Source organism: Vipera berus (assembly GCF_964194415.1).
Source record: "Vipera berus genome assembly, chromosome: 7".
Lineage (NCBI taxonomy): Eukaryota > Metazoa > Chordata > Lepidosauria > Squamata > Viperidae > Vipera > Vipera berus.
Genome location: NC_138209.1, coordinates 20716629 through 20732592, shown reverse-complemented (window position 1 = coordinate 20732592; position 15964 = coordinate 20716629). Strand labels below are relative to the sequence as shown.

General features: G+C 37.3%; 1 protein-coding gene across 2 annotated transcripts in view; it reads right to left on the bottom strand.

Annotated features, from left to right (window-relative positions):
* NFKB1 (nuclear factor kappa B subunit 1) overlaps nucleotides 1-15632 on the bottom strand; it is a 76278-nt gene extending 60646 nt beyond the window's left edge. For both annotated transcript variants that reach the window (XR_014027094.1, XM_081332649.1), the window contains exons 1-2: nucleotides 15252-15632; nucleotides 564-616 (exon numbers count right to left, since the gene is read on the bottom strand). Coding sequence is in view for 1 of the 2 variants with exons in the window: in XM_081332649.1 (XP_081188775.1) it covers nucleotides 564-608 (45 nt within the window). In the remaining variant the exon portion in view is untranslated. The remainder of the gene's footprint in view (nucleotides 1-563; nucleotides 617-15251) is intronic.
* Nucleotides 15633-15964: the final 332 nt, after the last annotated feature.

The window sequence follows — 15964 nt, the reverse complement described above, 5'->3', positions numbered from 1 at the left end:
CATCCTGATAGGCAGCAATGGGAAATTTACTTAGCTTTTAAAATATCAGAGGTACAACATACTAAATCAATGACATGTCTGGGCATTGTTATCTTTCATTTACTATGCTACACCTCTGATATTTTAATGCTTCATTATGGGATACCTCATGTATTTTATTTATTTATTTATTTATTTTAATTCCATTTATATCCCGCCCTTCTCTGAAGACTCAGGGCGGCTTACAAGCTTAGCAGTAGCCTTCATTCTATGTATATGCCTGCTTATTAGGGCTTTCACACACACCCCAAGCGGCATTATTACAAAGTCAGCTTAATTGCCCCCAACAATCTGGGTCCTCATTTTACCTACCTGGGAAGGATGGAAGGCTGAGTCAACCTTGAGCCTGGTGGGACTCGAACCTGCAGCTGGTGTTACTTAAGTGTTATTTTGTCTGAATTAGGCATCTTTTAAAAGTTTTGTGGATTATACAATGTTCTGACAGCCTTCATTTGTTAAATATAACAATATGCTTTTCATACTTTAATATTTCCATATTACTATTATTGGGTACAGATACTCACCTGATGTTCTCCCATTCCCAAGAGGTAAGAATTCTCATCTGCCATTCTGAGAGCTGAAACAATTAACCAGGCATGGATAACTCAGTACATAGTTAGCAAATGACCAAAATGACTAATTTTAATACTAAAATTATTGGCAGTAGGAGGGAACAAAATTCAGAGGAAAAACAATCCATCTATATAAGAAAGAAATTTGTCAGATAATCCAGCATCTATAAAATCTATCTGCAAATCAAAGTCTCTGTTGTTTTTGCTCATTTTTGAAAGAAACCACCTATATCCCCAACCAACAAAAACAACCATCAACAAACCACACAATTGGGGTATACCAGTATATATTTCACCTCTCAGGAGGAGCTTATCTAACATCCTGTTATCTTTATATCTTCAAAACCTTTTTGAAGACTAACACTTACAGGGCCAGTAAAATTATGGGGAGCTGGAAGGTATCATTCCACAGGACAGGCTGCACCACAGAAAAGATACAAGGGAAATTTTTCAGAACTGCTTTTTACAACCAATGAGAAATTAAGATGCCATCTGTATAAAGCCTGTTAAGTTTATGCTAAAATAACTCTCTAGCTAGTTTTGTTTACAAAATGTGTTTTGTTTCATGAAAAAAGAAGGGTCTTCAAAAGATAACCAATGAACACAAGATTGATCATAAAGAGTGCTGCAGGATGACTGTAATTGAGCAATAGTCCGTTTGAGTTTGGAACAAACGCATTTCACCAATACAACATCAAGAATAGTTCTAGTCACAGCATGCCAAGGCACAATTTCTAAAAATGTGTTTCTTCGTAAGTCTTCCCTAGAAGGAATTGAGACATAGCAGCATAAGTGCTCTTGCATAAGCTCCATGGCTGTAGAGCAGAGCGACATATTACAACAAAGATTTTACTCATGGGATTTCCATATAAAAGTGTCCCAAGTCTCTAACTAATAGGTATGATTATATGAATCTGATGTAATTTTGGATGATTCAAGAATAAGCAATACATAGATGTAAATTAAAAGTATTAGAAAAAAGATCATCAAAAAAGCAGAAGTAATCTGAGACATAATTATATTCTACAAGCACCAATGCACACGATTTTAAGTTCTAAAAAGTTAACGAATACAGCAGCCTTCCATTGGTTAAGATACAACCAATTTTAAATGTAATATTAATAACTTGTCTTTTTACTAGAAAATACTTGGTTTAATTTAACTAACCAGCTCTTTGAAGAATAACAAAAGAAATTAAGTATATTACAAATTTTGCCTTTCTAGAAGACTGAGAATTTAATATTAATATATTAATATTATTAATTATATTTATATCTAATACAAACAGATATTAATAAAAAAACCAAGATATTTTTCTATATTTGTTCTATCTTTTGATCCTAAATTTAATTTTAGAATTAGAAGGGACAGAATGGAATGAGAGAATAAAGCATTTTAGATTTTAGTGGCTAGATTCATGTATCACACTAAGTCATCATATGGTTTAATATTTGGCTTATTTTATGTACGGACAGTGTAGAGAATGTCATTATGTTACCAGTATTAAGAAACAATATATGTCACATGGACTTCATTTTTATTATTATATGCTAACAATAAACTTGCTTATATGTTTAGCACAATCTAGAAAAATTTGGAAATAGAGGAAGTGAAAATAATTTCTCTTTCCTTTTTTCATGTGGCCAGATCATCATCATCATCATCATCATCATCATCTAAATATATACGCTGTCTAATTTCCAACTATCCTAATTCCCAACACTCCTAACAATACCTTCCTGGATAGCCTCATCAGCAGAAGCAACAACAGCAAATGAGAAATACAAGTCTATCTTAAAATCACCCACACTAAGCAAGAGTTCCATTACCAAAGTAATAACCCAATTTCCCACAAGACAAGGAAGAGTGCAATTTAGATGAGCAGAAACACACTGCAGCAACTTTGAACATAAGAAAAAGGAAACAGATCATCTATATATTTTCCAACAAATGGATATTCATACAACTTTATCAAAAAGTGCCTGACCACTCAACCCACTACAGCACAACCAACATAAGCTGTGAAAGGGATAACTATCTCAGAAACCACCAACAGATTTTCATCACATGATATCACTGTAGCACACAAACCAACTAAAGCGCTCCAATACATCTTAAGTTAACCAAAAGACACAGTAACCGCAGAAGAAAAAAGAGGAGTCATCTACACCATGCAATGTTAAGGACTCTATCAGCCACTATGAAGGACAAACAGGTAGAAGACTATCAGATCGCATCAATCAACCAACAAGCAATCAAACACATAATGAAAACTTCTTAATTGCACAACACATGGACAGACTTCACCATAGTTTCAATTGGGAAACTTCGAGCATCCTAGACTAAGGCAAATCCAAAAATGCTACAGAATTTATGGAAATCTGGCACTCAGACAAATCAGCCATCAACCGAACCTACAGATAAACAACATTTACATACTATTCAAAAGAGACAATCAAAAAGCCAGAAGACCACAACACCTACTTGTCAGCAATCAAAATCCAGACAAGCAAAGATTACGGTCAAGTTTAATATCAGACCAACAATCAAACAGTAAACAATAACCTAATCAAGGAACTACCAACTCAGACAAACAGTAAATAACAGCGTAATCAAAGAATCATCAAGAACACTCCTACCAACAGTGAAGACAAGATACTTGTATATAAACAGACAGCAATCCCTATCTATATGAGTAATGAAACATCTGCAAAAAAACAACCAAGTTCAGACAACACAAAGGACCCCAGAATCCTAATTTGTCATGTCTCTTTCAAGCAACCCTGAAAAAACCTGGTGTTGAAGATGGACCCAACTTCAAAGCACAATATAACAGTAATGTTTGGGGAATAAAAAATTAAAATAATCATAACATATAGGACCCTCACAAAATCCAATGGGTGGGATCAGTGGTGAGATTCAAATATGTGAACAACCGGTTCTCTGTTTGGATGCCGCTTCTGAAAGTCCATTCTGTGCCTGGGCAACAAAAAATTAGCTATTGGTTCTGCCGAAGTGGTGCAAACTAGCTGAATCCCACCACTGGGTGGGACCTGCTGGAAAAGTCAGATCTTTATAGCCTTCCTGAAGAACTGTGGGGCTGAAGCCATGTGGATCTTGTGGGGAAGAATGGCAATAAAGGAGGCATGCTTCAGGCCTCTCACAAGATTACATTCCATGAGTGTGAGGGGATCTGAAGCATGCCAACCCTGACGGATTCTATGGAATGGGCAGAGACAATTGGAGAGAGGTTGGAGATAAACAGCTATAAGATTTATAGGGCTTTAAAAGATAACCATCAACAACTTGCATTGCACCTGAAAGCCAAATGGTAACTAGCATATCTTGTGTAATATGAGCTTACCAAGGTGCAACCATACAACCATAACTACTCAAGTCAGCTATAGCTTCCAAGGAGTCTACAGAGGACATTGCTGCAATCCAAATGAGATATCAGAGGTGAGTAATACATGAATGACTATGAGAAAAACTTCCTGGTGCACAAAGGGGTGCAGCTGATACTCACGATAAAGGCCTTTGGTAAGGCCTTCTAGTCAAAGCTGCTGCCTGTTTCTCAAGCAGGGGCCATGAGTCTAGGAAGACCCCCAAATGAACATAGGTTCCAACTGGGGAAATGCTATCCAATCCAGAGTCCTTCCATTTTGGTGAGTATATGTTTGCAGAAGCATGGACAGTTTGTTTCTTTTCCTTCAAAGAGATACGTTCTGTTCTATAAGGTTTGTTGTCTTGTCATGGAAAAGTCCTGATGCAGTGGAAATTCCAGAGTAGAGATGGCACTGGGGTTTAATTTTTGCTCACTTCAAAGAATTTGAATTTCTGGGAGTCAGTATGGCATGATCTTGGCTGAAGTCTGTAGACATTTTTTACTCAATCCTTTATGAATGATGTCACATTGTTTGCATTGGTTAGAAATACCATTTGGTTATGTGAGCTGTAGTTGAAAACTTATGCATTTTTAAAAACCTGTTCATCAGAAAAGGAGCTAGAAGACTCTAATTTTCTGTCATCTTAAATTAAACTGTTTGTTTGGAGTTTTATATTCCAGAACCAGGATTTTAAATTATTCTCAGAAAAATAAGGGAAGCAATTACTGTGAAACAAAGGTGATATAATGTAAAGCTAAATGGTATTCCCCTCCTTGTTACAGAACTTTGATTCTTTAAGAGTTCCTGCCAGCCGAGGAGAATGATTGTATATTTGTTGGTGCACCTGGCTTAAATTGGGCATTTTTTTTTACTTTTTTGCCAGGTTTGCCATTCAAAACTATATTCAAGAAAATCCTAAATATATAAATGCAGGTATTGTTTTTCCAGAGGTATAAAAATCCTATGTATAGCAAGAAATATCCCTACTTATAATGGCACATGAAAAAGACCTTGCAAAACGGAGCAGAGAGCTGCTGCTAAGGGAAGGGTCAGATAAGACAGGGGTCCCCAACCCCCGGTCCGTAGACTGGTACTGGGCCACGGCATGCCAGCAACTGGTCCGCACATCTGTGAGATGCAGGTAGCACACAAAACCATACACTCTCTGGTCTGTGGAAAAACCTTTCTTCACGGAACCGGTCCCTGGTGTCCAAAAGGTTGGGGACCTCTGAGATAAGAGACAGCATAGTCTGCAGCTACATAATGGACATCCAAGAGGCTCAGAAGAGACCCAGATTAATGTCAGCTGACCAGACAGAGCAGACAGAACACACAACCAGACAATCTAATTCTACTTTATTGTAAAACTACATTAACAGAATTTTGAAAGTCTGAAAGTAAAATTCTCCCACCATCACATTCACAATCTGAGAACGTGAATCCTTCAGAGACTTTTGCTCCACTGACCATGCAACTACAGGCTATGCTGTCTCTTACATGACTTTTCCACAGGCCTCTTTTCCTTGTCTGCCAAGATCATTCCTACTTAGTTTTCCTCATCACCTTCAGTACCTTATCTTTACTAAATACAATTATCATTCATTAGCCCACATTCAACTATTACCACGTTATGATGTTCATTAAAAACCTTGAGATTCAAAGGAAAGATTTTAAAGAAGCAGGATAGGAAGAGTATTAACACTTTTGAATCTGGGTGCCAGAGAATACTCTTGAGAGTAACACTGACAGCTAAGGACACAAATTGATGGATCATCAAACAAATCAATCCACAGTTCTCACTCAAGGCACAAATGATGAGGCTCAAATTATCCTACACTACGTCCTAGCTATCTGGAAAAGGCTCTAAGATTGAGCAAAGTGGAAGGAAAGAGAAGATGAGGATACCCAGCAGTGCACCACTGGAAGACTTGAAAGGCCAGGTTAGGGACAAATCATCAGGGGAAAAAATCTATCTAGGAGTCAAAAATGATAGTACATAACCATCAATCAATCAATAATTATCCATAACTGCTATCCAATTGCAAATTCATAGAAAACTGTCACCAAAAATGTCATGTAAAAACCAGAACATCTTCTCATCAGCAGTCAACATCCAAATAAGGAGGTGGTGACACTGATTAACAAACACCAAACTATCAAGTAGCAAGCAATACTTTAATCAAGGAAGTACCAACTCGGACAAACAATCAAGAAGAAAACAGCCTCATTAAGGAAATACATAGGAAAAAACAATGTCCCCACTGTCAGGCAAACTACTGTATATAAACAGAGAGCAGACCCCATTCCCCTGTAATACTGAATACATTACCTAGTCTGGTAATGAAACATCTGCAAGAAAACAACCAAGCTCAGAAAGCACCAAGGATTCCATATTATAATTTGGGTTTATCTAATGAAGCTAAACTTGGGAGATGCTTCTTTACAATGCATAATACCAAAATGTGATGATGGCTACTGATTTACATAATTTTGGAACATCATGAACAAAGTTTTGAATTCTCTAGAACTATCCAAGAACTTATTCATGAGATTGAGCCTTGGTGGAGCAGTGGGCTAATGCCTCCTACACCAGCTGCCTGCAATTAGTGCAGGTTCGCATCCCACCAGGCTCAAGGTTGACTCAGCCTTCCATCCTTCCGAGGTAGGTAAAATGAGGACCCAGATTGTTGGGGGCAATTAAGCTGACTTTGTAATAATGCCGCTTGGGTGTGTGTGTGAAAGCCCTAATAAGCAGGCATATACATAGAATGAAGGCTACTGCTAAGCTTGTAAGCCGCCCTGAGTCTTCGGAGAAGGGTGGGATATAAATGGAATTAAAATAAATAAAATAAATAAATAATTGGGAATAAATTTAAACTGGAAGAAAGGAAGGGAAGAAGAAAATAGTGACATAACGTTAAAGCTACAAAGTCTGCTCTTAAGTAGACAAGAGTTCTAGTGGAGTTTTACAGTTAATTAAACTAAATTTTGCCATAATTATCGAGAAGATTCCTCTCCCCTATAAACTCCCTTGCTCTGCCCACTATGCCATTGCAAGGTACGCTGTGTCTTATCCGGAACTTCCCTAAGCAGCAGCTCTTTGCCCCATCTCGCAGGTCGTTCCCATTATAAGTAGGGGTATGCCTTGCTATACATAGGATTTTATTCCTCTTGAAAAACAAGACCTGCATTTATATATTTACGGTAGTATGTTCTAGAATATGTTGCTTACCGGTAGTTGCTCAGATTTGCTATACATGATATAATCATAACATATTCTTTTTATTTGTTTATATATTTCCATATTCTTTATATATTTCCACCCACCCCATTACTTGACCTAACCATCCTTTCATTCAGTGTGCCTACTTATGATGGTACAGTAAGCTCTTTAGTTGCAGCCTTATAAAACAATCACCTTGCTACATGTACTAAATTTTGCAGAGATTCAGATTGAATAACTTACACATGTAGCCCTCATATATTTCTCACATTTCTCTGCCCTCTTTTTTAATCTATGGAAAACTAATAGATTATTGAAATGCAGTAATGTCTGTCCAAATTAAAACCAAAACAAAAGAAACTGCTTCATACAGACATATATTGGAAATATTTTGGGTTTGGTTCCAGACCACAGCAATAAAATGAGCCATATGACTTATTTTGGTTCCCCGGTGCATATAAAATTTATGTTTGCACTATATTGTGGTTTAGTAAGTGTGCAACAGCATTATGACTAAATAAATGTATATATCTTAATTAAACGTATGTTATTAAGTTCTATAGGATAGTACAAAAATAAAAAAATTAAAAGACTATTGACAATCTTTGGCATTTCAACTGCAACTCTGAACAATCCTCATGGACTATACTTCCTAAGGATGTTGGAACTTGTAGTTCAGGAATTTCTGAACTAGGACAGAATGCCAATTTATGAAATATTAGATTTTATTTATAAATACTATAATATAAACCTCAGCCATTTTAACATTTCAAATATTAAATATATCAGTGTCAAATATTATATGTGTTTCTACATTCCTTATGACAGAAAGTGGCTGAACTCTGTATTTAAAACGGATTGATATTTTTTTTTTAAAAAATCATTATTTCTATCTTTCCAAAGGGCAAAATTAAAGAAGTATATTATCAAGCTACACTGAATATGGATTGTAGTAATATGGATTGTAGTTGTTGTAATGAAAAATGTGATTTTTGGGGCAGCATTACATTTGCTGTTGGAAAGGAAATAAACTTAAGATTACTTAATAAGCATGGCATGTAATTCTCAGAAATATAAAAAAAGTTAAACAAGGCTAGCCAGTATCTCCTATCAAATTAACATTTGTACTACAATAGGCTACATAACGAGACAATTATTTTAAAAAATCATCGAAGAAATATAAGATTGCTAGAATGCTTCATAAAATTAAAAATCAGAACTCCCTAATAAAAAACAAAGTAAGAAAAACATCTGTTAACTGAACAATGATGATTTAAAATCATATTTTGAAACTTTGGTTGCCTGGTTTTTCATTTGTAGAGAGTCAGAATGGAAGCGGTCTCATATTTGGTGGTAAAGTCCATTTGGTGTTAAATGTTAATTAAATTTCTATTCAGCATAGTCCTCGCTAGTTAGAAATCCATAGTGTAAATTTGTAAGGGTCTTTAAATGTATCGCAAAGAGTCCCAGTTCTTCAGAAAACCTTATGATTCAAAAGATTTTTCCTCTTTTCTTTATTAGTTACTTCTTCTAGAGAAACCAGTCAAGCCAGCTTTATAGTTCCTTTTACCGTAAGATTGACAAATAGGGAGAATTTACTTTTCAGAAGTTGTATTTATTTCATAATTCTTATGGTATACACATTTTGAATTAGTATACTATGACTGAATTTTCCAGTTGCAATTTTTATAACACAATTTTTGTTGAAATAGTTCCAAAGGCGATCCAAAACACCTAGTTTAAATAAATAATTTTAGTTTGGTTGGTAGAAAATAAAGCTTTTATTATCACATCCTAAAAATTCTACTGCTAATTCTACTGCTTATTAAAATAGCATAATGTTCAAGAATGGATTAAATAATTTGAAAAATAAATATGCCATATATAGTCATTTAGCATAAATAAGTACCATATGACCTCTGTACACATCTACTTTGAAATAATTATCATTAATTTTAATACAATATTTCCAAATATATATGAGTTTACAACTTATTTTAAAAAATAGTTTTCTAAAATATATAATTGATCAATCCAACAATAAATAGGTAAAATGGCCACAGTACCTATATAGATTATCACTCTGGAAGAATAATATAAATTTATTATAAATTATAATTGTTTTGAAAAGAAGAATATATCTTGTCAATATATTATTTCACATTCCTTCTTGCAATCTTGCAATCAAAATTAATATAGTAATAATGAATACTTATATTCTTTGATTCATCTCCCTTAATTTGTAACCACATAATCAACCAAAACTGATTACAGTTTAAAATGTAGAGTACTAATCACAACTTCTATCTATTCATTTGACTCTCAAATAAACCCGCTTTATTTGACTTTAACGTACTGTACACAAACACTTCAGTTATACTGCAAATTGCTTTTTTGTACATGCAAACCATTTGTGGCTCAATGTCAAACAAAGTAGAGTACACATATGAAAGTTTCATGCCTTTCAATCAAAATAAGAATAAAATGCACAGTATGTGCAACCATGGTCAGTACTTAATTACTTCCATTGTAAATGAAATTTCAATACACTGATATCAGAAATGAAGAGATGTAAATGTAAATGCAAACAGGAACTTGATTTTTTTAAATAAAACATTTATCTAACCCCTACAGGAAGATATGAATTTTAAATTTCAATAGTATCAAATATCTAAAAGCATATACTGTATCTAGGAACAGATTTCTTAATCTACTTATTCTTTAGAACTGTATTTATTCTCCTTCTATCCCACTGTTTTGAAAAACTTCCAAAAATAGTTGTAGAATTTCAGTCAACTCTTTAAAATTCATGCAGAAATCAAAATAAACCACCCCAAATTTCACAAACAAATCTTGGTTAGCATCAAATGAAGAGATTGTGTAAAGCAAAATGGATTCCCTACCATCTAGTTCTGTATTTTTCTTAGGAAGAGGAAGGAAATAGTAATAATGCAATAAGACAACCTTCGAAGGTTGATTAAAACACTGGAAGTGGTAACAATATATGTTTCTTTGGTAACAAAATTATTTGGCTATCAATGCAACATATTTTGGCTAATGTCTCTTCCAATATTAGTCAATGTTGTGCATACCACTTTATTTCTTTATCAATACAAGACATTGAACTAATGCAACTTCTATACAGGTAAAGTAAAGGTAAAGGTTCCCCCGCACATGCGTGCTAGTCGTTTCCAACTCTAGGGGCCGATGCTCATCTCCGTGGTCATGTGGTCATGTGGCCGGCATGACTAGACGCCAAAGGCGCACAGAATGCTGTTACCTTCCCACCGTAGTGGCCCCTTGCATTTTTACGTGCTTTCGAACTTCTAGGTTGGCAGAAGCTGAGACGAGTAACAGGCGCTCACTCTGTTACACGGCACTCGGGATTCGACCCGCCAAACTGCCGACCTTCTGATCGACAAGCTCAGCGTCCTAACCCACTGAGCCACCGCGTCCCTATACAGGTAATCCTTGACTTATAGCCAGTGACTTCTTGAAATTACAACAGATCCCCCAAAAGCCACTTATGACCTGGTTTCAAAATTCCAATGCTGCCCCCTGATGGTCACGTGACCACATTTTGGGTACTCAGCAACTAGCCTGCATTTCTGGCCATTTGAGCACTTCGCAGTCATGTGACTATGATTTACAAGAGTTTTGACAGAAACCAGCGTTTACTGCTGGAAAACGTCTAGCAAAACCTGGCCCATAGTGAACAATGGGTTTGCTTCACAACTGCAGCATTCGCTTAACAACTGCCATGTTTGCTTAATGACCACTGCGTTTGCTTAATGACTGACCCAAAAAAGTTTGTAAAATAGGGTCAATCATGTGATGACATGCTTTATGACCATCACGACTTATGATCATAATTGCCAGGCTCAATTATGGTTATAAATCAAGGACTACCTGTAATTCAATAATGTTGCCTGATAACCCAATAAAGAAGGTCCTTTTAAGGAAAGACTAAAGATAAGAATACAGACACTGCATGGTGTTGTGTGTTTTTTAATGAATTAAAGAGCATGTAATTATTCTTTACATGTTTTTCATTCTCTTAATGTACATTGTCCCAGAAACCGGGATTGGCAAAACCCGGAATTATAAATGCCCAGTGTAATTTTTATTAAGCCATGCATGTTCATTTTGTTTTTAGTAGCTCAGAATATTATTTTACCTTTATGAAAACTTCCTGTTCAAAAAGAACATTCCCAGAGGTAAACACTGGTTATTTTCCATTTATCATAAGAAGCTCTTGTTAACAAGAAAGCTGGACAGCTCCTATATGAACCCAGAATTCTTTTGAATATTATATTTTGGCATTCAGAATAGCTATAATTTCATATTTTGGATGTTAATGTTTGGAGGCATCTGATTGGCTACTGTTTTAAGAAGAGGATACTGAAATTTGTATAATCTAAAGTATAGTTTTTATATTTAAATTCTATCTTCACACAGTTAATGAAGCCTTGTATGTTTTACTTTTGTATATAACTAAATTAGGAAGATTCATCTGATAGAATAAAATATATGACACAGTGTACACCTAGGACACTGTACCACTATGCAAAATATCTCTTTAATGCACTGCAAACTATTGACTGCTAGAAAGACCACAAAGGAAAAAAAATGTTAGTTTTGTCTGTTTAGTTATTGTAATCTTGGAAATTTTCATATATCAGTTCTATCTTGCTACCTAGCTTTATTATTTATTTATGTATTAGTTATTGTCTTTATTAATTATTTTTAGCATATGCAAGGCAGCTGAGGTTACCAATGATAATTATGGATACATCATATCTTCAATCAAAGGATAGCAGACCCATCAGTACCAGTTGGGGAACACAGAACTGTCAGCCTCAGAATCCTAGTAGTATTAGACTAAAAAATGAGCAACAGAGTTTTGAAATAGATTAAAATTCAAGGTTGATACAAGACAAAGGCATGCTCTATTTAATTTCATCATTTCTAACAGACTCATTATAGAGAAAATAACTCTTGTGAAGAACTAACCAAAAAAAACAACAAAGCTTCATATATGTTTTAGATGAGAGGTATTTTTAATTTAGAAACAATATACTGAACACTAATACAGAAGTGACAAAAACTGGGATATACAAAAATTGCATAAAACTGAACATGTAAGTAGTCAGTATCTGTTATTAATAATACAAAACCGCTACTGAGTATCTTTAGAAATGCTGTTTATTAAGGAAAGCTTAATATCTCAATCTTGTAAATCCTGCCAAGCTCAGCTGCAATGAAAGAAATGTTTTACAATCCGATATGAAATTTCAGCTTTTCCTGAAATCATATTTTCATGCCAAAATATCTTATAATGTGAAAAACACAATTTATTTCAGAATATACAGTATACATGAATTAACAGAGGGCAGACTTCACAATGTCCTTTCTCTCCATTCTCAAGTCTAATGTATCCCTTGTCTAATGCTGTATTTAAAAGGCAGATGTAACTTCTTGACTTGCACTGACATATGTCTCCTATTTATATTCAGTACAGACTTTTCATGTTGCCATGATGATGCCAACAAGACATTCGACAATCTACAATAATGGCCAATATGCAAAGTCATACGCCTTGCTTCACCTATCCCAGGGGTAGGCAACCTTGGCTCTTTTATGACTCATGGAATTCTGGGAGTTGAAGTCCATGAGTCATAAAAGAGCCAAGGTTGCCTACCCCTAACCTATCCCATCTCAGCTCCATCTGCATACCAGTAGTTCCTTAAATGTGCTTCATTTAAACAATGCCTAGACTGCATTTTTCTCCAGAGAAGGCTCTAACAATGGGAAAGGTGAAAGGAAAGAGAAAAAGATGACCAGTAGTAAGGTGAATGGACTCAGTTACAAAGGTGATGGGTACACTGTTGGAAGAGCTGAAGGTTGGGAACAGATCATCATGGAGTAAATCTATCTACGTGGTGACTAAGAATTAGCAATGACTTCATGTCACATAATTATCATCAAACTGCATGCTGGAATTACACTGACATAAAAAAAAACCCAGCGAAAAGAGTCTAATTTAGGTATCAAGAAATAGCAGAGATTTAAATAGCTTGCTTATATAATGTATTTTTATAGGAAACTTCCTATTTATGTTGTGATAATAATTATTTCTTACCAGTATTAGCGATTACTATAAACCTGAACTCAGATGTCTGACTTTTAGAGTGATTTTCCCCACTTCATTTAAGTAGACATATTCTGCTCATGCTCAAAATATTAGAACTCAGCACTGAAAAACATACTGGACCTATTTTTGTCCATTGTCCATTTCTAATCATTTTTACTTCTACTCGTATATTGATTTTCTTTTCTTTCCTTTCTTCGCGGACCTTTTTAAGAATCAGATCTCTTTTGGCAGAACAATGCAACAACAGTTCTAGGCCTCACACTTAGAGGAAGTCATATCAACAATGATAAATATTACATTCATCTGAGAAAAAAACTGAGTGACATAGGAGCAGTGAAAAGCAATATTCTGCTCCTAACCCCATGTTTGCAGACAATCAGCATGTAGAACCATGATTAAATGTTGGGTTAAATTCATTAAAAGCATTAAAGATAAGAAAACTCAGGTTCAAGTGCTCTTCAGCCATGAAATTGTATTGCATGACTATGAACTGGTCATTCTCCCAGCCTAGCCTATCTCTCTCTTTCAGAGAAAATTTGGAAGAAATCATCTTACATACAATGTTAAGTCGCTGGCGGGAAGACAGAGCATCAGTCTAATAAATCAGTTAAATAAAATCTTGGCTCAGAAGAGATAATGTTTACATGACTGTAAGAGAAAGTTGTCTTTCTTTATTCATCCCAGCAGCTAAAAAACTACTTTCAGTATCAGTGAAGATGCCAACTGAAATACAAATACTTTCACTGATTTGGCCTGTTCAGTCTGAGGGGGGGGGGGAAGGGGGCTTTTCTGAACAATGCCAAGGATGAGAAACCTGATCACATTCCCACAATATCCTGCACTCCTTGTCAAAGACGGCTGCGACCTTGTCCCCGCAAAGCTTTTATTTCTTTAACATACGTGATGATGTATTGAGGCTGCCATGTGCAGACTGGGGCTGTTCCTGAAATACAGAGGAAGTTATGGGGAAAGCTTTACCAGTTGCATCTCGGTCTTTGGCAGCCCTAGAAGAATCTGTGGCAAAAGAAAAAGCCGCAACTGTATTAACTGGATACATCATTTAGGGAAGGCCCCAACCATGTGCTCCAGAAAGTTTCTGTGAACAAGGAATAGCGTCTTGTCTTTTACAAAGGAATGAGGAAGTAGAAAATTCTGTTGATCTCATGCGTGTACACACACACACACACACACACACACAAATGCATAGCAATGTGACAAAATACAGCTTTCCATACTGCATAAGCTATGGCCTCTCTAGAAGTCAACCTCAGCTCATCTACCGTACAACTAAAAGAAGGTGCCAGATCTAAAGCCATTCACACCTTAGACCAGGGGTAGGCAACCTTGGCTCCTTTATGGCTCGTGGACTTCAACTCCCAGAATTCCTGAGCCAGCTGTAAAGTCCACGAGTCATAAAAGAGCCAAGGTTGCCCACCCCTGCCTTAGACTTAATCCTAACTGAAACCCCTCCCACACCCCAACATCCGAGGCTAAAGCGACGTCTATATAATCCATAAGGTCAAACACGAAAGAAAAGACCCAAGCAGCCTTGTCAACTGGGCTGAAGGATGAGTCGATTTACCGTGGCACCCGGTCTCTCAATCCAAGGACCCAGCCCCTTTGGGAAGACCAAAGGACGGCAGCTGTCAGGGAAGCTTGGGCCACCTGAAATCCGGGGATCGTAAAAAAGGAAAGAACCGCTTCGCTCGCCATAAACCCACGGGACAAGCCCCCATCGCGCTCTAAAGTAGGAGAACAGAGTTTCTTTCCCGACTTCGCAACATTTCCGCATGGCACCCAAAGCGCACCCTGGCGGGTTTTCCCGCTAGCCCGGAGCATACATGCCTGTCGTGGGGATGGACTCTCCGCGGGCTCACCTTACACTCGGGAATGGTGTTCCCGGGGACCTTCGACCAGGAAAGCAAGGAGGAACTCGGATCGGAGACCGGCGCAGTGTGAGAAGGAAGGGGAAGGAGAAGAAGGAAGGCGACCGTGGTGGAGAAGTCCCGGTTAAAAGAGCGCCATGTCCGCGCGAAGGTTGCTCGGGATGGGTGGTGTCGCAGCGGGAGGAAGCAGCTGCCCGAGGCTGGGCTCTTCGTCGAGTTTATAAAAAAAAAAAAAAAAGGAAGCCCCGCGCGCCGCCGTCGCCTCTCCGGGTCCCGCGAGGACTTCTTTGCCCGCCTAGCCGCCCACGCAATGACAGACAGGCGGGCGCGGGCGCGCTCCCTGGGCGCGCGACCCCGAGCGCCTCGCACCTCCTTCCCCCCCTCCCCACCCACCCTGCTGCCCGCCCATTTCTCGCTCGTTCCTCGGCCGCACTTTCGCCTCCCTCTCACTTCCTAGCTGGAAATTCCCACTGACGTTGAAAGATGAGCGAAGGAGGAAAAATGAAAATTATCCGAAAGAAACAGCCGCCCCCGGGCAGGGTTGGTTGGAAGCAAAAAAAAAAAGAAAGGGCGGCGGCAGGCTGTGCAACACGCCAGCCCTCGCGAGTTTATTACACAGAAGCCAAGCTAGGACAACAGTTGCTACAAGTGCCTTTCTCCTTGCAAGGGAGGGAGGTAATGCCTGCGGCCAGAGATACGCCTCG